Source organism: Podarcis pityusensis, assembly GCF_964106645.2.
Source record: "Podarcis pityusensis genome assembly, chromosome: 7".
Lineage (NCBI taxonomy): Eukaryota > Metazoa > Chordata > Lepidosauria > Squamata > Lacertidae > Podarcis > Podarcis pityusensis.
In genome coordinates, this window is record NC_138031.1 from 50573747 (window position 1) to 50600795 (window position 27049).

General features: G+C 40.9%; 2 protein-coding genes across 9 annotated transcripts in view; one reads left to right on the top strand and one right to left on the bottom strand.

Annotated features, from left to right (window-relative positions):
- The first annotated feature begins 528 nt into the window (after positions 1-528).
- On the top strand, positions 529-18597 carry PRELID3A (PRELI domain containing 3A). Of its 3 annotated transcripts, XM_081014326.1 has the most exons (7): positions 1672-1796; positions 5306-5474; positions 5776-5865; positions 7078-7148; positions 7238-7340; positions 9464-9555; positions 14528-14671. In XM_081014326.1, exons 1-6 carry the CDS (start codon positions 1765-1767, stop codon positions 9515-9517), a joined length of 519 nt encoding a protein of 172 aa, XP_080870452.1. In that variant the 5' UTR covers positions 1672-1764; the 3' UTR covers positions 9518-9555; positions 14528-14671. The 3 variants fall into 3 exon arrangements, with proteins under 3 accessions (XP_080870453.1, XP_080870452.1, XP_080870451.1); XM_081014327.1 differs by lacking the exons at positions 1672-1796; positions 9464-9555 and adding an exon at positions 529-547 and having other exon boundaries at positions 14528-18597; XM_081014325.1 differs by lacking the exon at positions 9464-9555 and having other exon boundaries at positions 14528-18597.
- A 4113-nt stretch (positions 18598-22710) lies between these two features.
- Positions 22711-27049, bottom strand: part of SPIRE1 (spire type actin nucleation factor 1) — an 80364-nt gene continuing 76025 nt past the window's right edge. For all 6 annotated transcript variants that reach the window (XM_081014178.1, XM_081014174.1, XM_081014176.1 and 3 more), the window contains one exon: positions 22711-26580. In XM_081014178.1, the coding sequence (XP_080870304.1) occupies positions 26322-26580 (259 nt within the window). In that variant the 3' untranslated portion in view covers positions 22711-26321. The remainder of the gene's footprint in view (positions 26581-27049) is intronic.

A 27049-nucleotide genomic window follows, 5' to 3' on the forward strand; every position in this document is an offset into this window, starting at 1 on the left:
GACTTGCATGCTAGCTGAAGGACGACCCCTGCTTGGTACAGTGGTACCTCGGGTTACATACGCTTCAGGTTACATATGCTTCAGGTTACACACTCCGCTAACCCAGAAATAGTGCTTCAGGTGAAGATCTTTGCTTCAGGATAAGAACAGAAATCGGGCTCCGGCGGCGCAGCAGCAGCAGGAGGCCCCATTAGCTAAAGTGGTGCTTCAGGTTAAGAACAGTTTCAGGTTAAGAATGGACCTCCGGAATGAATTAAGTACTTAACCCGAGGTACCACTGTATTTGTACCCAAGGCAAACACGCCTACAGGGTGATGGTTGTGCCTGCTGAGGCAGGTTGGCACCAGTGGATCAGGAGTCGATGAGCGCCGAAATCACATGGCGTCTAGGACACTTACGTAGGCCCCGACGGTATTAATTAGTTACATATATGTCGAAGGGGAAAGAGTGATGCCTTGGAATTTATTTGCAAGGTCAGTCGGACGGAGACACGTGGCTCCGGTATAACCTCGACCCAGGAAAGTGGAAGAGAGTTCACCAATAAAAGGTGCCGGAAGCTGCAATTATTTTAATCCTATTTGATTTTAAATTGTCCCAGTACCACGGTCGCTGCCTACTGATTTCGGATTGCATCTCTCATTACGTTACCCGCGCAGAAACTCTGTGATGAGACAGTTCGGTGTAAATTGCAAGCCTAAACCCATTTATTGGGGAGTAGAAACTGAACACAGTTACATAAAGTTACATAATCCTATGTTCGGTATTTTCGAGGACTCTGTTTTGATTACTGTCAAGTAGTTGGGCTTAAATCGCATAGAATACAGTAACATTTTCTCCCCAGTTATGTGTGTGTAAGAACTGACATCGGTAGATGTTAATTCTGTGACAATCCATAGGCAGGTTTTCCCGCGCTCTGCTCTGTATTCTAGCGATGGCCCTAGAAATCAAGGCCAGTCGTGAAACCAGTTTGCTTAATTTTCTCTAATGTAACAGGCCTGCCTTAAGTCAACTTGAATTTAGTTTTGTTTTAAGAATGATTTTACAATGCGTTTGCCAGCGGCTTTGTACAATCTCATGTATATACATTGACAATCATTCATTCTAAATACAGGTATGCGTGCATAGGACCGAACCTTTTCCCCTTTAATAAATACGCGCTGCAGAAAACGTGGAAGATTTTATTCCGTGAAAATGTGTGACCTGACTTAATTCGCACCCTAAACCCAGTGAGACTGAAGTCAGTAAGAGTCAGAGGCCACGACGACACAAGATACTACTCTTCTGCTTTCTGTGCGGGCAAAGATCAAAACACACCCCATGCCAAGGGCAGCCTTAGAATCCCACGCTCGGCTCACGACTGATGCAGCCGGCGCAGAGGCGCTACGGATCTGCAAACCCGCGAGGCAAAGCGACTGGATCCACCGAGGAGTCACGCAATTGGCAAGAAACGGCGCGTTTCCAGAGCCGAAGCCCTGACGTCACTGGCGAGGAATGTGAGCTGGGCGTCCCCTGTTCAAGGTCTTCACACGGACTTGACGCGTCCTTTCCCCGGGCATCGAAGGGTGCAGGGAGGCGGGAGCGAGCCGGGTGTCTTTCCAGCGGACAGGAGCGGCGATTGGCTGGCGCGGGGAAGAAGGGCGGGTGGGAGAAGGCTGACGTCATCGCCCACCCTCCTCCGGGGAAAAGCGCCGCCCTTTCCTTTGGAGCGGAGAAGCCGGTTCTTTCCATTGAGCCGCCATTAACGCTGCTGCTTTTACAGACAGGATGAAGATCTGGAGCTCGGAGCACGAGTTTGGGTAAGGCGAGGACGGGAGTGGCGCGCGTTCCGTCCTTGACAGCAGCAGCCCGCGCTGGCGGAGGGACAGAAAAACCACTGGTTCTTCCGAGCTCAGTGTTGCCTACACTGGCTGGCAGCGGCTCTCCAGGGGTCTCTCCCCGTCCCATCGGGAGATGCTGGGGGTTGAGCCTGTGCAAAGGAGATGCTTTGGCAGTGAGCTACAGCCCTTCTCTAGCTGAGCTATGGAGCTTCCTTTGGAAGGGAAAACGAATAAAACTCCCCTTCTCCGTTTCCGCTTGGTATACAACTCGTGCTTTTTGGTCACCGGGAGAGGACATCGGTAGCATCCTGCCCCGGCGCGCTTGCTCCCTCACCAAGGGCTTTAAACATGGTCTGTCGTGGGTTTGCGCTTGCTCCCAAATGCCTGCCTTATGAAAGACCTTTAAAAATGTTGTCTTAGCTGCCCTTTAAGGTCTCTTAAGTGTTGTTGTGTGACTCACATCTTCCTTGACCGTGGGCTGAGGACTGTTGGGTTGATGCAGTTTGAAACAAATGGTGGACTCCAGGTTGGGGACAGCTGGCCCCTGCGCTCTGTCTGTTGCTGTCTTTTTATTAGAAAGGGAAGCAGTAAGTGTTTCTCCGTGCACTGAGCTGCCCTGCAAATGCCTGTGATATCTGGGGCAAAGGTGACAACTTCCTTTCTTCAAGGTCGTGTCATGGTAATACGCCTTTGCTGCATAAACTGCTGAGTAGAACTGGTTTCTAAAAATACCTCAGTGTAACTAAAGTATGTTGCTATTGCCATGAATGTTGCAGACAGAAACTTGGTAGGCCTTTGCCACTCTCGTCTCCTTCAAGGGTTAGAACTGCTGCCCAGAAGATGTTACTCTTGAGACTTCAGTTCTGCTTTCCATCATTTTAATGGGGCTTGGAACATTTTTGAGTGTCAGAGGCCCTCAGACTTTTTGGCTGGTCATGGTTACCAAAGCTAAGCTGGTGATTGCCAGGACTCCTTGCCTCCCTTTCAGTATATTAGGATTGGGCTGCTGGTCCCTGACCTTCCCCTGCATCCGTGCGCAAGGACATCAGCAATCCCCTGTGTGGTTACAGTCCCTATTACACTGCTTACAGTAATAACAGTAATTGCAGTGGTTACAGTGCTGAAGTGCAGAAGACCTCATCTGTGTGGACAATCTGTTTTCTGATCACTTGGGACATTAATGCTGCCAGTGGTTCAAATAGCGATCTTCACTCTCCTACTCTGGAGCTAGAGAGAATGGCTGGCTTTTCTTTGGTTTTTTTTAAGGTGGCTGAAGAGACCTGAGCACCAAAATGGGAAGCCCCAATCTTTCTTTTCAGCTTGGAGCTGAGATGAGGGTATGGGATCTTCCTCTTTGATTTATTATGCCCTCTGAAACTCAGTTGACCTCTGGTTAATGATCTCTGACTCCTCATCTAGAAGCTGGAGCAGAAGGATGGGACTTTTCTTGTCACTCTTTCCAGGAATGATGGAATACTAGTGGGGTGCATAATTGTGGACCGCTCTGAACTGTACCTATTTGTTCTTCCAAGAAATTGAGCTGTAAGACATGAGGGACATGGAGGCAATGGTGCAATTGTTCTGTCTAGCAATTTAAGAGGGAATTTTCTTTAGTACTCCAGGAAAGGGTGGTTGAAAATGGGAGGAGTGGTTGCCACATCTTGCCTCTGTACAGATGTGTAGGAAATAACATCATGACAGTGGCTTCCTGGAATTTTGCAATAAAACAAGCTGAGACACTACCTGTAATAGCTTGTAATTAAATGGGTGGAAAGTAGGTTATGATGTGTTCAGTGGGTTCTGTTTTTTGCATTGCCATAAAAAAGGCATATTCTTCTTCCAAAGAAAGAGGGGTTGAGACCCTATGGCATGAGTATACTGAATTAGCAGTATGGCTTTGAAGGGCTCCTGAGACTACCAGATCACTGATGATGTTGTTGGCATAAGCTACTTGCAAATAGCCAAAGTGCCATAAAACACTTTCCCAGTAATGAAGGAAATGCTTAAATTGCAACACCACACTCTTTTTTAAAAAAAACTAATGTAAAAGTGTGTTTCTCAAAAGTGTGAGATAGCAGTGGAGCTACACAGGCTGATTCTGAATAAGTGTGATAATCTCTGAATTTAAGCATGACTTTCTCTCTCCCTCAGTCCTTATCTTTGTGAACAAGGACAGCCCAATGTTAACTTCCTTTACTTAGTCACTGGGTTTCATAAGTTCTTATTAGCTTACTGAAAATATTTCACCACTGAGTTAATGTTACTTAAGCAATGAATGTTTTCTGGAAATGAAAGATATATGCTACATAGGAACATAGAATGTAGAAAGCTGGTTTATACCAAGCTAGACCATTTGTCCATCTAGCTCAGCTTTTTCAACACTGAATGGAAGTGTTTCTCCAGCATTTCAGATGGGAGTCTTTCCCCGTGCTTCTTGAACCTTGGAGCATTTTCATGCAAAGCGTGTTCTAGAACGTTAACCTATAATTCTTCCTCTTATTTTGTTATTGTGCATAATACTTCTACCACGGCTCTAAGCATGCTTGAGTGTGTCCTATTGAAATCAGTGGGACCCAGTTCTGAGTAAGCATGGCTAGGATCCAGCTGTAAGAATTGATTTCCTATTGCTGTGTCAAATGCTTCTTCTCCAGAGGAGAACTTGTGCTAAATAAGTGCTGAAAATTGAAAGTGGTGTTTCTTGCCTTTAATATCTGTCACTCTGCTGTGCCTAGAAAGAGCTGCCATCTAAACTAGAAGTAGTCAACGTTGTGCCCTCCAGATATTGTTGGACTGTCACTCCCACCTTCCCTGACCATTGGCCAAAATGGTTGGGACTGGTGGGGGTTTCAGGACAGCAGCCTTTGAAGAGGGCTAGATCAGCAAATCTCTGATCTGACCAAAGTTTATATAGCACTATATTCTGAAACTTACTAATTGTGCTGGTCATTTGGGGGTGTCACTTAAACTGTAGATGCTTGACAGGTTTGTGAACTGTCCTGAGATCTTTGCCTGAAGAGTGGTATATAAATTTAATAAATTATTATTATTATTATTATTATTATTATGGTTCAAAGGTCTTGCTCTCCAGACGTCGGCACTGGAGGATTTCCCAACTCTTTGGAGTAGATTTTAAGGATGGAGAGTTGCTGCAGGGGGACAAAGGGGAAGTCTCATTTTTCAAGCAGAAATCTGTTCTGCTCTTGCAATTTCAGTATTGGATACCACCTTATACGTATAGTACCCTTATGCCAATGTGCTTACAGTAGTTAACAGCCTAATAGACCAAATATGAAGCAAGTGACAGGGGAGGAAGAGAAAAATAAGCAAATTCAGGTACCAACTCTTACATGATATTAAATACTGTGTTTTGGAATGTATGCTTTGTATACCATAAATGCAAACCAAAATGTTCAGTTTTAATTAAATTGCATTTCATACAGAGAATTCTTAATGCATTGCCTGTTTCTCTTTCATTTCATTTTCCCTAGGCATCCATGGGATACTGTAATAAAAGCTGCCATGAGAAAATATCCCAATCCTATGAACCCCTCAGTGGTAGGAGTTGATGTCTTGGACCGAAGCCTTGACAATCAAGGAAGGTTGCACAGTCACCGGCTACTTAGCACTGAATGGGGCCTACCAAGTATTGTAAAAGCGGTAAGTTTGTTTTAACCACGGTGGCTAGTGGTAGGCTGAATCTTTTTATGAAATGAAAACACGTGTTCTATTCTTGACTGCATTGCACATAATGACTCTCATAGTAAATGCTTAGGCTAAATTTCCTCAGGAGTTGCAACACACCTAGAGAACCTGGTTCAATGAGACTCTTTGTTTGGACAGGGGCTATCACTGCATGCTTTATAGAAATACATTTATCACCAACCTTTTTGATATTTTGCTTGATGGCTCATTTTGGGTTACTGTGTTAGTATTTGCTTTTATTTCCTTTTTTTAAAAGATTCTGGGAACAAGTAGAACTATGACATACATTAAAGAACATTCTGTAGTTGATCCGGTGGAAAAGAAAATGGTACTGAGCTCCACAAATGTGAGTAATAAAGTATTCTGTATTGTATTTGCTGGCAGGACCAGGGAGTTGCTGGCTATGTTTTTTTACATACTGCCTGTTTGAGGCAGTCCTTGCTTATGTTGGGAAAACGTTGCTGTAAGGGCATAGCAGGAACCAAGGCTAGCATTCTCTGTGTATGCTAGATAACTTTAGATTATTATTTTTTAAAGAAACTGGGATTGCTAGCTTTACTTTCTCTGATGAAATTATTTCTAGAGGATCCGAAAGTTGTTTATGGGCAGAATCCAACTTTGCACAATTGGACTTCCATTCATGCAGTGGGACTTCACCATCTCCTCCTTTTCCTCGCTCTGTGCAGTCCCAAAGTCTGCTCCATTGGGCCCCCAACTCTCTGGAGCAAAATTTGAGGGTGGGAGGGCTGCTGGGGGGAGAGCAGGGAAAGGCGAGTCCTTCCCACACACAGGCAGCTTTGGGTATAAATGTGTGTAATTTGGCTGGCTCTATGCTATTTGAGGCTTGTAGTACAAGGTCAGGGAATTGAAGCAGGCCAGCAGGCCAAATCCATATCTCCCGTACTCCCCATAGGTCAATTCTGGCAGCTGGGTGGGGCTGCCCACCAGTTAGTCACCTAGCACCATCCTCATCATCATATCATCAGGTGAGGGCTTCAAAGGAGTTCCCTCTCAGCACTGATCAACTGATGGGTGCTGAGAGATCCCCTTTGAAGTCTGGTTGCAGCTGTGGTATGGATTCAGGCATGCTTTGTATCCAAACCACAGCTGCAACCAAACTTCAAAGCAGCTTTCTCTCAGTGTCCCTCAGTTTATGAGTGTGGAGATTGGAACTTCAAGGAGTCTTGCTCTCTTTGTCCATCAGCTGATTGGGGCTGACAGTGAGCTATACCCAATTGCACATCGAGTTCACTGGTGGGGTGCTCCCTAGGGTAGCCAATGCCAGCCACATATTTATCTGTCCCAAACCTGGCATCACACATGTGGGGGAGTGGTATGGTTTGTGACCTAACTAGGCCTATGGGCCTGAAATTCCTTACTCCTGCTTTAAAATGTGACTTTAATTCCTAGAAAGTTTGCTTAGGATCCAGCCTTAGTTGTTTTTAAAAATGCAGTCTATCATTTTCTTTAAGTAAAGTAGACAATCTTTTTTATTATGTATTATGCTAGATAATACTAAGATTAGTTAAACTAATCTTTGCTTCTTTTTCCCTTTAAGATAACACTTACAAATCTTATATCAGTTGATGAAAGGTTGGTATATACGCCACACCCTGAGAACCCGGAAAAGTAAGTTGGAATGTCTTTGACTTTCAGTAAAAAAATATGATGAGGAGGAAGCCATTTTGTACTGATAGATTCTGTCTTTCCCCTTACAGGACTTTGTTAACGCAAGAAGCAATTATTACAGTAAAAGGTGTTAGCCTCAGTAGTTACTTGGAAACTTTAATGGCAAGCACAATATCTTCTAATGCTAGAAAGGTAGGTGTGTGGCATACTTTTACTGGGTCACAGTTGCTAACTTTCAGGTGGTTCATTTAAAACCTAAAACTCAAATGTTTAAGTGCATTATGCTAGCATTGGTATCCCATAAGCCCAGGGTGCTTTCAATTATACACAATTCACTGTAAATCTTCAGGTCAGATAATGACTTTTCTTGTACTTGTGATGGTCTGTAGAGCCAGTTGTGTATTCTCAGTCCACATGTCTTTCCTTTTAAGATTCAAAACCATGTAAGGTATGAAGTCAGGAAAAGTGATTGTTGTCTCTCACTGAGACAACAGCAGCTTACAGCTAGAATGGGGGTAGGGGAGATAGTGTCTGGTTGTGTGATCAGATTAGTCTGTCTTTCAGCTTGCAGTTCACAGAATACCTTCTCAGTTTAGCTATTGGATTCCGCAGTGGGTTGCTTGAGACAAATAGGTTTATATGGAAAGCAGGCAAATCGTTTCCTTACTCTTTTCAGTGCTGAAAGCAGAGGGGAGAACTAAGGAGATGTCATATCTGAACTTTCCCTCATAACCCAGACACTTATTATGTACAGATGTCTCTTGTTTTCTACTGTGTACGAAATGGTGGGTATGAGCACGTGTTCTAGTTGTCCTATTTGTAGTGTTGGAAAGGGAACTTATTCCACTTCCGATGGACAATAAACCAAATGCATATATAGGCTGTTAGTAGCAGAATAGGGGATAAATGAAAAGGAACTGTTCCCCTAAATGCTATGGGTGAAGAAGTTCTGCTAGTACACAGACTTCTGGCTGTGCAGTGGAACTTTCCATTCCTTTCCCTGTGGGCCCTCAAATCAATCAATCAATCAATCAATCAATCAAATTTGTATACTGTTCTTCATGCATAGATCTCAGGGCAGTTCACAGCATTAACCTGTTCTGGGAATTCCCTCAACCCTCCAGAGTATATTTCATATGCAAGCACTCCATGCATTAAAAGATACAGGAAGCTGAACTCCTGACCTCTTTATCTGGCCCTCACCTCCCTCCTTGCCTTTCCTGCAGCTAGAAAACAACTATCCTGTTGGAGTAAAGATTATTTCCCCCCTTGCCTAGATGCAGCTGGGATGGGAATGGTCAACCCTGCCTCCACATATGTTGTTTCATCACCATGCTCCAAAGCACCTTCCCCGTGCTGCGGTTAGCTTTGTAAAAAGGTTCCTAGTGACTCCGACCTAATCGTGGCAGGCGGGGGGAGTGTTGTGTGTGGTGTGAGAGAGAGCATGGCATGGCCATGCCCACTGCAGACACAGGGCCCTCAGAAATGGGCTACGAGAGAACGTGACAGGCCCATCCCTGTTCTCAGCCTGCAACAATTCAGCATGCTACACAATAAACCCTTTATTAAGTTCCGTGGGACTTCCGTGGGTACATTGGGATTTGACTATAAAACAGCAAATGAATAACTCAGCCTTATAAAGAGTATTATTAAGGGGGAAATGAGCATTTCAAGTATTGTAATCCTAAACAAATATTTCTGTTCTCAGTCCTCCATGACTTCTGCACTTGTATAACAATAGATTACCAATACATTACAGGTCTCATTCAGGTGCTTTACTGTTTCTTCTTCATTCTCTTTTAATGCTATATAATGCAGCCTGTTTTAACTAAGTTTCCTTACAGGTGATCCCTCTCGCTTTACCTTTTCAACTTAGGGCCACTTCACACTTGCGTACTACCAGATTTCTAGGCAGAAGTTGTAGGATCTGGTAGCACGTCAAGTGATCCCAAGTCTAGGATGAGATGCATCTGTCAGAAGCATGCATGCTCAGCTTGCTTTTACCTAACTTACTCTACTGGGAAGCCTATTTGTGTGTCTTCAGAATCCTTCTTTGGCACTCAGTTAAACCTTTACATGATATAATTGCTTGTTACCAATATTTGATAAGCGTGGTGCTTAACTAAGTCAAAATCAAGGTAGGCTTAGTCATAACTGTTACATCCATTCACTTTCAGTAGGTTTACTTGGACTTAGTTGGATATCACTCTCAGTTTACAATGCTTGATTTTCCTGTAGGCTCTTGAGATTTATAAGACTGTGATGGTGGAATAACTTTTTGTCATAAGTTGTACATCTTTTCTGTGTTACTCCAGGGGTGGGATGCTATTGAGTGGACAATTCAACATTCTGACACTGTTCTAAGATAGCAGTCTCTTTCTACAGCTGCATTTTGTACTAATTAGTGGTAATACCAGCATTTGTTACCTTGGTACAGCATTTCAGCTTCTAGCAAATCTGTGCATGTTGTTGTCATGTTACTTGAAAGCCTGCATGCCTCGTATATATACACACATTGCATATAGAGGAACAGCACCCTTATTCTTTAACTCTGGAATTTGGGGGGCGTCTGTACTGTCTAATGCTTTGACACAGGAAAAGGTTCTTATGAACCTGCATGTGTGGGCCACTAATAAGGCCCACCTTCTGTTCTTTGGTAAATCTCTTTTGAGTAAGTGGAATACTGTTAAAAGAACTGCTGCACCTTGGCCCCAGAGTATTTTGGAAGTAGGTGAAGCTCTGTACAACCAGTCCTCTTGATCCAATGCATGGAATGCTTTGGGGTGAAATACTTGAGGTTGTTAACTAGTTCACACTACTGCTGGACTTAGCCTACAGTATGGCAATTCTTGCCTATCAGTGTAGAAATACAGTCCCATCACTGCTTGGACAGAAGGGTTCTCGTTTAAAAGAAAGCAGTTTATGAAGTCACAATTAGAACATTTGCACCTGTTTACTTGGTCCTTGTTGGTTTTTCCTTTGAGGCAGCTTAAAATCCGTGCAAAAAGAACGCAAAAAGAAGAAACTGGTTTTCAAAAGTGCCAGCTATTAAGCTTTATTGTCGCTCAGCGCATTTTGGAACTGTCATTCCTCCCTCATGGTGCCCAATGGGCAGCAGAGCATTTATGTAAGTTGCTTCAGAAAGTCCAAGATTGATCCTGAAGAAGGAACTTCTGTTCTGAAACACATTGTACTATCATAAACTTCAGCAGTTGGCACTTGTGAGAATTGGGTTCTACTTTTTCTCTTCTTTGCATTATTTCTAGTGTCTGGGCCTCCCATTGTTTAGTCGTGTCCGACTCTTCGTGACCCCATGGACCAGAGCACGCCAGGCACTCCTGTCTTACTTTATTTTAATTAGGCAGGAATCACGCAAAACCTTTTGGCTGCATTTGGCTGCATATTTTTGTTATGAGCACAAGCCTCACTCTCTTCTCCCTGCATTTTGTGAGGGGAGATTAGAAGTGTTCACTTGCAGCTTTGCCCCAAGATGGCCAACTGTGGTTTGCTTGTTTGCAAAACCGGGATTGGATCCTGGATGTGGGGGAAGATGAATTGAACATATCAGTTTGTTTTCTCATCCTGTTATGGCAAACAACAATTTGTAGCAGACTAGAAGTTGAAATAGCTTCTCTTCCTCCACATGTAAGTGGGGAACACGGGGAAATATATGAACAACAAACCATGATTCGTTTTTTCACATCTAAAATCCAGGCTTTTATCTAAACATACACTAATATATAAATAGTTTTGCTATAACAAAGCAGATGTTTTTGTCTAAATGCATTGTTTTAAGAGGCATTGCTAGCATCTGTTTGACTTGCGGGGAACTTCAGTGACCACCTTTTTCGTTCCTTGAGCTTGACTGCCAAGCTTGGAAACAGATTATTTGACTGTTGATCCTGCCCTTAAAAGCCTCAATTTTCATTTGCAGAATACAGTTACCAAACATGCCTTAGTGTTGTGTAATACTTAACTACTCCCAATTTTGGAGTGTGTGTATATATTACAAAAAAAAAAGTAAACTCTCACTGTATGTTTTCAGTTTTACCATTAAGCCTGTGAAATGTTTCAGAGTTTAAAATTTTATGCTCTCAATCGTTTGTTAAGTAGTAACCACTGAAATTATGTCCAGTTCTTAACTCTCATTCTGTATGTTCAGTGTGCTACCACCATGTACGTAAATATATTAAAAGGTGCATGCTTTAATTGGAAATATGCTTGCTCAAGTCATATACTAATATGCTGTTTTATGGTACAACAGAAACTCAGTAAACCAATCCTCTGTCAGATTGTTTTTGCTAGTTCCATGCATGTTAAAAAGAACCCCGGTCTTTTTGGTCCAGCATTTTGTTTTTAAAGGCTTGCCAGATGTCTATGGGAAGCAAATAACTAAGTCATCAGCCCAATAGACCACTCTAACTAAGGTCATTTCAAACTCAGCAAAATCGTTCAACATGCTCAGTTACTATATAAACAAATGACCAGTCTTCCCAAGGAAAGCTGGCCAGACTGGATCAAACTTGACATCTCTATTGTGTCACATGCAGCTGTATATATTGTTGTTCCTGAAATAATTACTGGCATGGGGGAGTCTGATGGGGACTTTTTCCATTCAGATCATGGTGAGTGGGTGGAAAGATAAGCCTCCTCTCCCTACTGGTTGCCTTCCCAGTGAGAATATGTCTCCCTGTGAATGTAATATTTAAGTAGCATACTACATATTAGGCAAATGTCGAGTTTGGTCCTAAAAAACCCACAGAGTTCCACCCTCTCCTTTAAAGAAGCTGCAACCTAGTTCACCCCACCAATGTGCTTAGAATCTACTCAAACCAAGCTGCCATTTCATTTCTTAGAATATGTTAAGATGTACGTGTGCTGTGCTTTAAGCCCCAACACTTGTATTTAGTGTTATAGCATGGAGATTTGTTGATCAAAAGCACTTGGTGCAATAATTCCTGTTAGTTCCTATCTCCCATAGCAATCCTGTGAATTTCTTCATTTGACATGTCATATGTCTGTTATTAGTGGGGCCCTTTTTTATTCTTATCTAATGCTTTGATTTTTAAATCCAACTTGTGCAGTTTCTAATGCTCAGAACTTCATTCAGTTGAAGGATTGGGTTAAAGGTGGCTAGTTCTGACCCGAGGCCAGGAATGGAAAACACTTCAAACTGAATGGTGTTTTCGAAAGTAACAAATAATTGAAGAAATTCAAATAATTCTGGCCAAGTGCTTTGGGTCATATGCACACTACAGTCTTTTCTGCAGGAAATCATCCAGTAACAATTACTATATAGTCCAGTAGCACCTTAGAGACCAACTAAGTTTGTTCTTGGTATGAGCTTTCTTGTGCATGCACATGAAAGCTCATACCAAGAACAAATTTAGTTGGTCTCTAAGGTGCTACTGGACAATTTTTTAATTTTTTATATATATTTCTACTGCGTCAGACCAACATGGCTACCTACCGGAATCTAGAATTACTAGAATTGTTTGGAGAAAAACATGGTTGTGATATTCTTAGAAGCCCAGTATAAGGTTACAGTGTAGATAAGCCCAAAGGCTGTTTCTTCAATCTATTGGTTCATTACACTTTTTATTTCAAAACTAAGGGTGACTTCCAGTTAACTTGTTCCATCAGCACAAGGATTTTCACTTGCAGAAGGAAACTTCCCCCCTCTTCTTTCACTGTGCATGCCCCATGCCCTCCTCAAATCTGCTTTATAGGGTTGGGGGTACAGCAGAACAGATTTAGGGGGGTGTCAGGGAAAGGAGAGGGGGTTAGTTCTGTTGTGCATATGGAAATCTGCACACTGACAGAGCAAGCTAGTTGCTTTGTCACAGTTTAGAAACAACAAATGCAAATAATATATCCATCTCTCTCTCTTCCAGGAGTGTTGACCTGAGCTGTTAAGTTTACAGATTTCAACTGAGCACATTTGTATCCAGAAAGATTATGTAACTGTCATTTAATCCAGTAGTGTTCTGTTTCAATTAAAACAAGCAGCTATAAAAAAAAATAAGTTGGTAGTTAAAGCAGTCATGGTGTGGTACAGGCTTAAAACTAACAGCAATTTGGCTCGAAATGTTAAGCCTTAAGCTATTTAGTATTCTGTACAAATACCGTGTTCAGGCTTTTCATAATGCAGATGTGCGCACAGTTTCACTGTATATTTATGTTTCAAAGAAATTAGCTATAGTCCAGGTAATAAGAGGAGAGGCGGTTCTTGAGCAAAGGTATCTTTTGATCACACGCTAAGTGGCCTTTTGCATCTGCACAAGTGATTAGGCTCCTAGCCTGAATACTTATGGAGGCTCTCACTTTTTTGCTGAGTTTCTCTACTTGAGCTTACTGAGGTTTTCTCCTCAGTTCCACTAGCGCAAGCGCTTTTAACTATGCATGAGAACTTACCCTACCTGCACACCCTCTAAATCTGCCCTGAAGGGTTGAGGGCAAACTCAAAAAATATTTAGAGGGTGCGCAGGTTGAAGCAGTTCCATTGTGCAGCCAAGAGTGCTTGCACTGGTGCAACTGTTAAGTTGAATACTGCCCAGCATGTGTTTCAAGTTCTTCTTATTTAGGTTTGCCATCTGTAGCTGGTCTTTAGGCTCAGTTAAACTGAATTCTAGCAAAAGCGACGCTCTTGCTTTCTAAGTTGCTCTGTACTGAGCATCAGTGATGGTAATTTAGTGTTTCATGATAGAGAGTAAACAGGATGGGAAAGAAACCATAAACTATAGGTTCATTAATAACGTTCATTAGGACTTGTAACAACTTTTCCACTGCTAGGATGAAGCGGAAGAAATTGAAGGGGGGGAAATATTATTGATGGGAGAAGGGCTAGTATTAGGCCTCATGTCTGTTCGGTTGCAATCTTACCATGGTAATGGAGGAAGCCACAGAAATGTGATAGAAAAAATTTCAGGTTGTTCAGAGGCATGCTAGGGATATGAAGCAAATGATGCTTTGCACTTTGAAAAAAGTGGGTAGTCAAAACTCTCTCTAGCACTGATCCAAGTGCAACAGTCTCTTGTAATTGTGCCTTGCTAGACAGATCTAACATTTGTACTCTGCAAAAGAGCTAGCTTGTAGTCTTGTAACTTTGTTGGCCTATTATTACTAAGAAAAATGTATTGTCTAAGCAGATCACCCTTCAATTTACGGTTTTCCTTGTTACAGAAGCAAAGGCGGACTAGAATGAAATAATATCGTCGTACAAATTCAATGGCACAATTCATTATGATACATTCATAATTCAGAAGACAACAAAGCAGTTTGCTTTGGGAGATCTTTTGGTGTCTGACAGAGGAAAGATTTAGAAGTTTAACATCAGTGTATCTGGTCAACCCACTTAGCTCTTGTTCCTTCTTTAACAGGGTCGAGAAGCCTTAGAATGGGTGATTGGCGAACTAACTTCGACGCGAGAGAGCATGAAGTCCGCAATGGCAGCAGCTTCAGCGGAGGACTGATGGAACTGTGACAGAACTTTATTTTTTCATTATATTTTCTCCTTGCCAGGATGGATATTCCAATGTTTTTTATTTAGAAATATATATGTTTATATAATGAAATTTTACAGGTCAGAATCAAACCCCCCCCCCATTTTTAAGCCTTTCTAGGGTCCTCTATTTGTCCACAGTGTATGTTTTTTGGCTTTCCCATGGCCTCTAGTTACAAGTGCCCAAATTCGATAGAGTATAGTGACCTTAAGTCCTACTGAAGTTAAATGGATGTGGAACTTGCAGAGCAGATTGAAGATCGACATCTACATAAGTACCAAACTGTGCTTTGATCAGAGCTGAGAGAATAGACTTCCCATCTTATATAACCATTTTCTTGTACTTGAAATTTATTTATTTATTTCTTTAAAAGTGCAGCTGCCGTTCTTATTCTGTAAACGACAAATAGGTACAGAAAGCACTGGGGATCTCTCTCTCTCTCTCTACAGGCTAGATAAGTATAGTGGGGAGGTAAAATGTGATGGCACAGGAGGTTGACTGACACCTGATGTGATCGTCTATGTAGTTCTGCAACACAACCTTCCTTTTACTTAGTGGAGCCTGAAAGAAGATCTGAACAACCTTCCCTGAAATGAAGGTTGGTGTGCAACAAAATTCCATGGTGGATTGTGCCCTTTGTTGGAGGCTGGAGATCTCCTCCTGAGACTTTGTCTTTGTGGATAGTAATTCTTCCTTGCACTGTTCAAATGCAGATTCTGAACAAGGTGTTCTAGCACGTTACCTCCTAGTATCTATACTGAAACCACTGAGAGCAGCCATTTTGTTGTGGTAAAAATGGGTTGAATCCTCTCTTGTCAATTTTTGTTTTTATTTTTCAGTAGCTAATTTATTTCCATATATGTGAATATACCCTCTGGTCACTTATTATGTGAAGACAATTGATACCTCAGTGGGAAGTACTAGGAAACTTATTTTCTATATGTAATGGGCATAGGTTTGGAGTACTTAGTTGTGTAATTCATTTCTTACTTTTAGCAATGGATACAAGACCATAAAGGATATTTATGGCCCACCCCACATTTCACACCCATCTTCTGGCACTCTGTTTGGCAGTTCCAGGGAGGAGGCTGTTTCATAGTGGTGGGGGAATGTGATGTTGTGAAGCACAATCACCTCTCCCACCAAGCCAACAGCTTTCATCATTGAGCAAGTTCAAACTCCATTTCTGACCTCTGATTTCAATGGAATTTTCTTCTGTAGAAGTAGTTCTATTGAAGCCGGTAAGGACAGAGCACTTGCTTAAAACTAGGTTATGATGGCAGTAGCCCTAGATGTTCCACACAGAAGATTAGAGAAAAAGAAGAGCGAATAGCAGGCTTTTCAATGGAATTATTTTGGAAGCATGCAGGTCCATGTAACTTCAAAAGTAGTTCATGGTGTTACATTTTGTGTGATTCAAAGTTTTGTTAACAGTTCATTCACTGATGAAAGCCAATCTCCGCGGAACAGAAAGCTACAAACATATATAAATTAATGCACTTCCAAGCATTGTAGAGTTCAAAACTGTAGTTTAAAACTGTGCAAGATGAAAAATTGGAAAGCTCCTGATTCACAGAGAATGACAAATATCTCGGGCATGAACACAAGATGTCTGCCTACAATCCAGTATGATGAAAACAATTCCTGTCTCTCTTCAAACTTTGCTTGCAGTATATCTCTTCTGAATATTTTGTGAAAAGCTGAAAAAAAACCATGAAGGCTGAAATCTTACTTGTTTAATCTTGGGGACTGGGCACGGTGTGGAATTTGTGACAAAAATAAGAAAGATGCCAAAATTCAGCATACTAGAATTCTTATGTGGAAGCAGAACATGCCAAGAAAACTTAGGGTGTAGCTAAGCTGCATGCGCATCTAAGTGGAATGGTGATGAATTGTTACTGGAGCCTTTTTTGCTCCCTGCCCGCCCTCCCCCGCCCCACCGGCCTGAATAACCCACGGCATTAACAATTTTTAAGCCGTGGCAGAAAAAGAGCTTCTTTAATATGATCAAAGCAATCCCCCCCCCCAATTTCAATATACTTTGTACAAAGAATAGTTGGATTACAAAGAGCCTGCCTTCTGTGAAGGGTATCAGGCCCGTCATGGAAGAGGTGGTGTGGCTGGGGCAGAGAAGTTCAGCATTCTAGCCCGTATGTGCGTTCATTTCAACCAAAGTCACCAGCTTTCATATGGAATCCTTCACCCCACTTCCTTTATTTTGTGTGAAGGTAAACTTGTCCGTGCTTATTCATGTGCACTTCTTCCTTCTGTCTTCTATACAATCGTGGTTGAGTTTCCTTTAATAGTCCTACTCCTGTCTCCTAAAGGCGATTAGCCACACTCTTTCGTACCTTTGCTCTTTCTTGTTCCTTCCACGGATCTTGGCTGATGGAACTCTCATATGACTGCAGCTCCACAGACTGTCACTTGGTGTCTTGCTTGGTGCGATGTTGTCTCTTAAGGCTGTTCTCTTAGTTCCCTAGTGGATCTTAGAGCTCACAAACCTCCGGGCAGGCAAGCTTGGTACTATTGCTTTTATATTGTTTGCTTACCAAATAATGACCACAGTCTTACATTTTCCTGGCTAGCACATATTTATTAGATATTTAACATGGCACAGGAATATGGGCTTCTTTGTGAGGAAGAGCAGGATAGAATTTAATAATAAAATCATGGAAAATAAAAATACGTTGCATTTTCACTCCTTAGCATGTGAAAATAGAGCATGTGCTCTTTCGATCATGGCTGCCACTACCCTTGCTTCTTGCCCCTTCACATCTTCAGTAAAAGCACTCCATGCTTTTCCTTTGTCCTTGAAGGCCCCAGCATTCTCTGTTCTAGGTGACTGGAAATCAAACCTTTTTATATCTAGTAGCTTATCTACCTTCCTGAAACTTACCAAAACCTCACCTGTAGGGGGTTCTTCTTTTGTTCTCTCTTGCTGTACCATCTTCTGCCCCTGAACATTCCAAATAACCCACCCTTGAAGCTTTATAAAATCAAAAATACATGAGCTGAGACAATCTGCATCGCTTCCCACACAAGTATTGGCTGAGTGGGATAGTACACAAAGGGATGGTGGGGCAACAATTTAGGACTTTGCTCATTCAGCCTCTTCCTTTACCCTGCATGGTCAGGATTTGCTTTACTTTAGGAAGAAGTTATTCTTCCAGTAACAGCACCTTTCTGAATAGGACTCTGAAGAGAGCATTTTAAAACTCGTTTCCAGGCTCTGTCTCACAACTGTTACATTCAATGAGAAAATTGCCATGCATGTCATGTGTCATTCCAGGGTAAGGAGTGTCTCCAACTACTAAATCTCTTCCTGTCTCATGGTTATTTAAAGGAAAGACAGTAGGTTTCAACAGATAGCAGTAACCTTAACTGATGCCTAAAGTTCTATTGGCCAGTTTCACTAACAAATACTGATATTTGTCTGGAGAACTGGGTGTTAGACAGTACACTGTCTCCTGCTGCACTTTTTGTTCCTATGTGCAAATAAAGGCAAAGCTTCTGTACTTCTAAGAGTTACGTAGCACAGGGAGCTGAAGCATGTCACGCACAGACGAGGAGAAAACTGCAATTGTTGAAACGGTATAGTAGTCCTGTCTTTCTTGGCATTTGGTCACAGTCCTTTGTTTAATCCGAACTACCTTGATTGTTCAAAAACCACTGCTTTTCATTATGTAAACAACCTTGATTAACACTGCTTTCATGCAGGTGCCATTAATGTGAAGGTGTGCTTGTGGGGAGGGGAGCGAATGCTTAATCAGCTGCGACTTGAAGGATAATTGCATGCAGAAATGTTTCTCTTCCTGTATCTCTTGCCTTTTCCCACCTGCATTTAGACTGTAAGCTCTTCTGAGCAGAGAATCTCTCTATCTGAAATGTTAAATGCTATGGACATCTGGGGCTATAAATAACATGACCTACTTAAAAATAGCAAACTGACTTTTCTTTTTTTATATATAGTAAAACAAAAGACTGCTTTTGTGTTAATTGCCAAATGGGATGATCATGCAGTACACAACTGAGTCACAAACACTAAAAATAGCACAAGGGAGGCCGGTAGGTGCCGCCCTGGAATTAACCAGCCCATCATTGCAATTAAGAGGTTTTGGGAGAGTACCTTGGCACTCATTAATTGTGGTTGAACTATTAATACAATGCTTTTATGTTATTACCCCAGCTACGGCACAAAGAAAATTTAACTTACTTTGTTATATTGGTACTGCTAAGATGTACTTTTAAAAAACAAAACCTCAGTCTTCACTTCCTTTTCCCCCAGAAGTTGGAAGCCACTTACCTATGAGTAAACGCTACTAAATACAAGAGGTATTATTTTGCATAAACATGCAAAGGATTGTACTATGTATCTATTGAGAAAGCGGAGCTTGTACATTAGCTTCCTTAAAGTGTTATTAGTGCATGGAGACATGGACTAACTGGAAGTACGATTTAGCAAAATAAGGTGAGGGACCCATCTTAATTGTGCAGCCTTCAAGGTGGTGATTGTAAATCTTGTGAAAACAATCAATGAAACTTAATTCTAACCTTTGGGGGAAGTTCCATTCTCATGTGTTTACATAAATAGCGGAAAAGTCCTCTGAAGAAGTGTGCATGCACACGAAAGCTCATACCAATAACAAACTTAGTTCGTCTCTAAGGTGCTACTGGAAGGAATTTTTTTATTTTGTTTCGACTACGGCAGACCAACACGGCTACCTACCTGTAGCGGAAAAGTATGCAGTGGTACACACAACTTGCTCTCTGCAATATTAGAAAACGTATTGATCTGATGGAGCAATGAAGACATCGGTACAACTTTTAGAACAGGTTTTTGTTTTAATTTGTAATGCATAAACTGCATATCAGTATTACATAACAGGAAAACAAGCAGAAGAATTCTATTGCCCTTTTCATTTACAAATGGCTACCCTGGTGCATCAGAAGCCATACAAAAACATGCACAGTGACATCACATAGGAGGAATTGAAGAACTATATCTTGTGCTTCCAGTTGTTTTTCTTAAAGGTATGCTGTTCCTCAACCCTGCAACTATACATAATTAAGAGGATTTTGATGGATGCAAATTTGACTGAGAATTTTGCTTTCTAATATATAAGGTTGCACAGCTGAGATTTGAAACTTATGCCTAAAGAAAGTTATAAAATGGGATGCTAGTATGCTGATAGAATTAAGTTATTTAACAAAGCAATAAGACTGAGCACGTTTTTTAGAGACGAATCTGCGAGTTATTTCTCCTGCCAAATATATTTCAGCTTAGTTTTACCTTTCACTATCTTTACTCCCACTCTTCTCTCAAGGAGTTCAAGCTGGTGGCTTAAATTTATCCTGATGACAGCCCTATAAGCAGGTAAGACTTTTTAAAAGAGTGGTGTACCCAGGGCCATACATGATGGAGAAGGAATTTGAACATGCATCTCTCTATTGTTGGTGGGTAGCTTGCAAGTTGCTTTGGGCAAGGTAAAGAGACTAACAAATTTAATTCATTAATAATAATATCAATTCACATGATGTTTGTAAATTAATTTACCCACATACACACCACAGAAATGAACACGTGTTGCTTGTTGATTTAGAGGCCGTATAGTAGTCCTTCTTTTGCTACCCCTGCTTCTTGCTATAAACTCACAGGTGCAGAGCTCTCTGCTTGCTTTCTAAAGCCAGCTAACTAGGAGTTGGCAACATAGCTGAAGACAGGCGTGGGAATTGAAAGCAGCATTCCACTTCCTTCCCTGGGGCAATTGGTCCTTAACAAGGGAGGAGACCTAGGTTTAACTACTTGTTTTCACACTTGCAGTGCAGGATCGGTAAAAAAAACAACCAACCAACCAACCAACCAACCACTAATTGTTGAGGTAGTATGTTTTTATGTTTATCTCTTTATACTACTTACTTTTTTGTTGTCTGTGGTTTCTTTTTGTCTGCTGCTTAGATTTTTAAACCAGCAGTTTTAAATAAATTTAAAAGTACCGATTATAGCAGCCACCACCAACCTTATTGTATAAACTTTGTTCTGTAGGTGCTCCGTTGATGGATAGTGCTGTCTAAAAAAGCCTGTCAAGACATTTGATATTACTTTAGCAGAGATACTTCACATAACTTTAATAGCACAAGAATACTGCAATACTAAATTCTGTCAACCATAGCAACTTACTGCTACAGAGCCTTTCTGCCACAAAACATTCAGCATTTTAAGTCTTTGTAAGTGCAAATCTAGCTGGAATTCCACAAGGGTGCTTGTATAGTCATTACACTATTAGTAGCTTTTAAACAAGATTTATTTATTTATTATGTCTTTTTAATAGCAAAAAGATAAATGGGTTCTCCATATTATAATTCAGAAAGATGTAATATAAAAACAGTAAACTAAACTGCCAGGTATGTTCCTCTTTGGCACCCATCAGATTGTGGCAATATTAATTACAAGCTATTTTGTCTGCAATGATGTATTTTATATCCAATTTTGTAAGACCTACTGATCAATTGTATTCTAAAAATTGAAAAGTACTTAAGCTGGTGCTTTTAGAATCAGTGGTGTGGAGACCTCGCCTCCTGCCCAAATGATGGCTAGATTTGCATGCAAGTTGTAACACATTATAATGGGTATTTCCCCCCGGCTTAGAACTTTCCTTAGCATGGCATTACATCATGCTCATTCCAGAATATCACTTCGTGTTAGCTTAAGCCAAGATTTTTAAAATGGGTACTATAAATCATGTGACTAACCCCCCCCACCAAACAAACAAACAAACAAACAAACAAATAAATAAATAAATAAATAAATAAATACATACATACATACATACATACATACATACATACATACCAGCCATGTAAAACTAGTTGCATGGTCCCTTGGATCCAGGTGTGGTCAGTGCCATCTTGGGGAAAAACATCCACCATGTACGAAACAATATGCAAATTCAATCCTTCAGGAGTCAAATTGGTGTTTGAATTTGCTAACATCATGGAACCTTGAAATTACTAAAACAAAAAACAAAACAAAAAAACCAACCACCAAGTATTTGAACCTGAACTAAAGTTATTTTTCGGAAGTAATCCTGAATGCATAAATAATATGCAACAGTATTCTTGATTATCTCATAAACAAGAGATTAAGTGTGCAATCGTAAGCATGAGAGAATAAACACAGTAGGATGCACCATGTGAATATGCAGAAGATTGTGCTGTGCAGTTTGCATCTAGAGTATTTAAAATTTCTTAGCCTATAAGCCACAGTAGCTTCTGCTTTTCCGCAGCCATGAACACGGTCAATAAGTTGCCTGAAAATCTTGTATTTGGTTTCCAGTGCAACTGCAATCTTTTAACTGGTGAGGGAGGGGGGAGAGCACTTGTTCTTTCTCTTCAAGGCAGAGAAAGAGTTGTGGAAAGTGCGGAGGTGAGGGAGGGAAAGATGGTCTACAATTAAAATACTTGTGCTGTTAGAATTCCAAAATTGTGCTAACAGGTACCCACATGTGATGCCATCGCTTGCCTAATACCTGCTTGGTGTGTCAGCATTTCACAAATGAAAATGTGAAACCATGCGTTATTAAAAGGGAACCACTTTTGACTCGCTTCACGTGCAGTAATCACAGGAGAAGAACTTTTTGTTAATAGGGATAGGCAGAACAAAAGGGGTTGGGGAAGAGGGGTGAGAAGTTTGAATTAATGTGTTATTGAATATGCTTCCTTTGGTAGAAAGGCCAAATTAATTTATTTTCTGACAGAATTTACACAATTAATGTAAATGTAGTAGTTGCAGAGACTAAGGATTCAGCACAAATGACATGTAATTAGAAATGCAGCTTGAGGTACAGAAATGTTTTTGGGAAAGTTTTTTAAACTTCAGTTTGTGAATCTTGTGCCAATTAAATGCTTTTTAAAAAAAATAGCCCATCAAAATTGCTTTATTGCTATTCTTCAGATACATCTGACAGATTTTCTTCCTTTCATGCAGCCCAAGCAAGTACTAAAATATTCTTTTCAAATATTGTACAGAGTTATAACAAATTATTAACACAGACAAAAGCTATGACAGAAAGGTGTTTTTATTTTCCTCATATTTCATATTTAAATAAAGGATTTCAACCAAAATAATAATAGAGTAACATTGTCACCAGGGATGCATAAAAGTTCTGTCTGCACACCAAGGCATTGCAAAGGCTTTGTCGCCACCTTCTGCAGAGCGGAGCTAGCTTGGAATTTCCCACAAAATATTTTCATGTACAAAACACACAATCATTTTACTGGATGCAGGTTTTCTACAATACACTTGGGGTACTTCCTAGATTTATTAGTAATTAGAAAAATAAATGCTCTAAAGTTCTTATGGTGCCAAGTTTGCTGTTCTAGATAGCCTTTCTCCTCTTTAAAACTCATTTAAACATTGGTATGATTTCTGATAGCACAGAAGTTGGCTCACTTAGCTTATTTTAAATTTCCTCTTCTCTCTTCATGAGAAGGATGATTCTCACTACAAAGAGTGGTGGTTCTCCGAAGTGAATATATTTTACACATATTTACAAGTTGATATGATTATGTTGAAACAGAGTAGGGCACCAAAAAGCTTCACATTACAGGCAGCTTCCTGTGATATGGAGAAACAGAGTGAATATCCTTATTACTTGGACCACAGTTGGAATATTAATGGCAAGGTGACAAGAATGTTATGTCACACAGTTCCCCCTCAGGCTTCAAACAACAACTTTGTGGAACTTCTTCCCGCAAATTAAAGGCCGGCATATTTCCTTCATCCTGACAGAAAGAGTCAAAGAGGAAATGAGAAAGGCGAAGGGCACTTGGAAAGTGGTGACTGAAAAATATCGAGCTTGCTAGTGGCAGTTTCTATTAAGATCAAATGCTGCATGTGGCTGTAAGTGCATTGTCAAAGGGAGAGAAAGAAGGAGTTGTGTTGTCTGTGTGCAGGGATAAAATTATTGAGACAAGTAAGTAGCCTCTGCTTATATCGCTGGCATTCAAGGTGACTCATACTGTTAGTACTTCAACCTCAAACCCCTCACCTTAGAATTTGAGAGGCCCTCTGCCAGAAAGATCCCCACTTCACTCCCTGTAATCTGACTGGACCCATAGGAGCACCAAAGTTCATGTGTGCAATACTAATAAAGAGCCTAGAAAATCTAAAGAATATTTAATAGAACGAGGCGACGACATGAGTCCCAGCCACATTTTACAAAGAGAATTCAGGCATTTGTCTGAACACATGAACTCTGTATCTGTAGGCAGGAGACAGTACATGCAAGCCCTGCCCCACATATTTGTTCCAAAACTTCCCCACGTTGAGCAGGAAAGGTCTATAAGGGCATAGTACTTGCATTCCCTTAAACGTGAGTAGAACATCATGCATGATTGGGTACCTTGCTCAACTTGGGGAAGGCTGGAGACTGAGCGTGTGGGCTGATATAGATGGGGTTGTTGGGAGCAGGCTTTCCATCCACAGATGCATTTGTGTGTCCAGGCACATATCAGAATACACCTTATTTCTCTAGAAAAGTAGCTAGACAACCGGTTCTTTATAAAGACCCAATAGAGCAGGTTAGCTACATGGAAGGAGAAGAGATGACACAGAAAACCTGGAAGGGTGAGAACCTCCTAGCTGATGCCTCACCTTACTGGGAGCCATTGCTGATGCCTTTGTGAGCTGTGGGGTGACCCCTTTGCTTCCACGCAATTTGTGGCATTTATTAATAAAATGTAGCAAAATATAAAAGGAATAGGTGCTTTCAGTCCATTTTTTCCAAGCTGATTAATGGAAGAAATACTATAGTCTAACAATACTTCTCGGTCTGATGTCATCACAATGCAATTTTATCATGTCAATTAACACAGTGAAATTTAAATTCTGCTGTTATTGACCATGGGTTATGTCCATTGGTGGAACTCTTGTGGCTTTCCCTGTAGGAGTGTTTTATTTTGCCAGTGAGAATTTCTCAATTGTGCCAACAGTGCCAGTTTTGTCTGTAGTGTAGACACGGCCTACATTTGTTTATCCAATGAAAATAGAGTAGTCCCACTGTCTTGGCTGAGTTGCTTAAGAATAATTGGACCAGAGACCCCATTGCATCCTAGGACCCCAAACATTTGTGCTTGTGCAGTTAGTTAAATTTCAGATATTAGAGCAGCAATATCAAGCTTTTAGTCTTTACATAGTAGCTCTATTTATTGGCCTCTAATGTTTTGGTTTTCTTGGAAGATAAGATTCATTTCTCAGCGTATTTTCATTAAACAAATGTCTGGATAGAGATTGCATTTAAGCAGATTCTGCTTATTTTGGAAGTGAACTGAGCTGTCTCTCATCAACCTAAAATGTGAAAATGAAAATTCAAATATTTGAATCCTTCCTATCATATACTGAATGCTGATATTAAATATGGACCTAGCCATTAAAAACGTGAAAGGATTATTGTTCCTGTCCACTGGATGATTTGCAAATATTTATAACTGTGCTGTTATAAATATAAAAACAACCTAGCTGCATACTCTACACTAAGCCCCAGTTTGTTTACATTTAAAAATCGGAATATAAAAGAGTGCAAAAATGTGATGTTTGGTAATATTCCTGGAACTTCAAAACAGCTAGACAGTGTTTCTCCAAACCTTAAAAAAAACCTACCTCTCAATCTGAGACACTCCTGCCTCAAATTTTTGCAGGGTATAAAATTTCTTTACAGCCAAGATACAAACCCCTGTAAAAATGGGGCTTATAATGGATATGCTTCCAGACCCTTAATTATAGCAGTACTTAGGTGTTCTACTATAATACAAATATACATATGATCTATTTTCTCAGGATTGTCACCCAGAGAATGTTCTTTATTTTACAAAAAAAATCATTAATATTAAAAAGTTGCACTTATCTTGCATCCCCTCCATAGAGAGTATTTTGCTTATGTCTAAAAGCTACAACTAACAACTACTGCAACTAACATTCAGAATACATTCAAGATAGGGAAGAAACTGCTATTACTTTAGACATAACACACTTATCATTATACTGGAACAAGTAGCAGCTGCAGGAAATAGTTACCCAATCCAGGCTTCTAGCTTATTCAATATTTTATCCTAGAACCCAGACAGTATAAACTATCTAGATTGGATTGATCGACCATGCTGAGCACATCCTTTAAAGCTTTGTGCTATACCATAAGGCATTAAGAGCCATGGCCCCCGTCAATTTTCTGTACAAGCATGGGCTTGTGTGCCACAAAGACTGAAATGTAAATGTTAGTTGGTAGTAAATGCCAGCATAGTTCGATAATTACAACTGTGCTAACACCATTGTGTAGTTCCGTAACTATATTTTGACTCTTTTCTTGAAAATTATCGAAGGAATGAACACTAGAAAAAATAATGCAAGTAAAGGCGCTCTTTGTACACTGTGCCACATACAAAAAGGCAACAATTTCAAACGGACATTTTCTTCCTGTGCAAACAGTTTTATCTACTGACCTGCTGCATAGCCCAATTTCTTACTTTCTCTCTGTGTATAAATTATGGAGAGGCAAAACCAGTGATCTAATGCAAATGTAAGCTGTCAGGTGGAACAAAGGGAAAAAAGACATTCTGGTTTCACCGAGTTCTCTCAAGACTTCATGAATACAAAGCAAAGAGAAAGGCACACAGCTCAGATCTCATTGATAGTCCTCTCAGAAGGGCAATACTCCGAGGTGCCTGGGGAGGACATGTAGAATGACTGGGTTTTCCTTTTTAATCTGGCTCGCTTGTTAGCCAGGGAGAGGCTGCGGCGGCTTGAATTGATGATTTCCGAAATGAACTTTTTGCAGTCCACACATACTTCCATGGTGCTCCAGTCCTCCATTAGCTCTTTTGGAAATAGTGCTTCTTCATCTGATTTATCTACAGACTTGGACTTTGAGGATAACCTGAAAACAAAGCAACAATTCTATTCTTATTAGGGTTATTTAGTTTTCCAATTGTACTAGAGAGGTGAACTCTGTGCACTCTAAAATAACAAATCTGTCTCTCACATGTCTTTTTGCTTCCTAACATACTGTGTCAGGGGAGAGAGGTGTTTCTTGTGGCCAGATATGATTATTATGACTGGGAGTGGCCGCCGGGACCACATAACACCGGTTCTGAGAGATCTGCATTGGCTCCCAGTACATTTCCGAGCACAATTCAAAGTGTTGGTGCTGACCTTTAAAACCCTAAACGGCCTCGGTCCTGTATACCTGAAGGAGCGTCTCCACCCCCATCGTTCAGCCCAGACACTGAGATCCAGCGCTGAGGGCCTTCTGGCGGTTCCCTCATTGTGAGAAGCAAGGTTACAGGGAACCAGACAGAGGGCCTTCTCAGTAGTGGTGCCCACTCTGTGGAACACCCTCCCTTCAG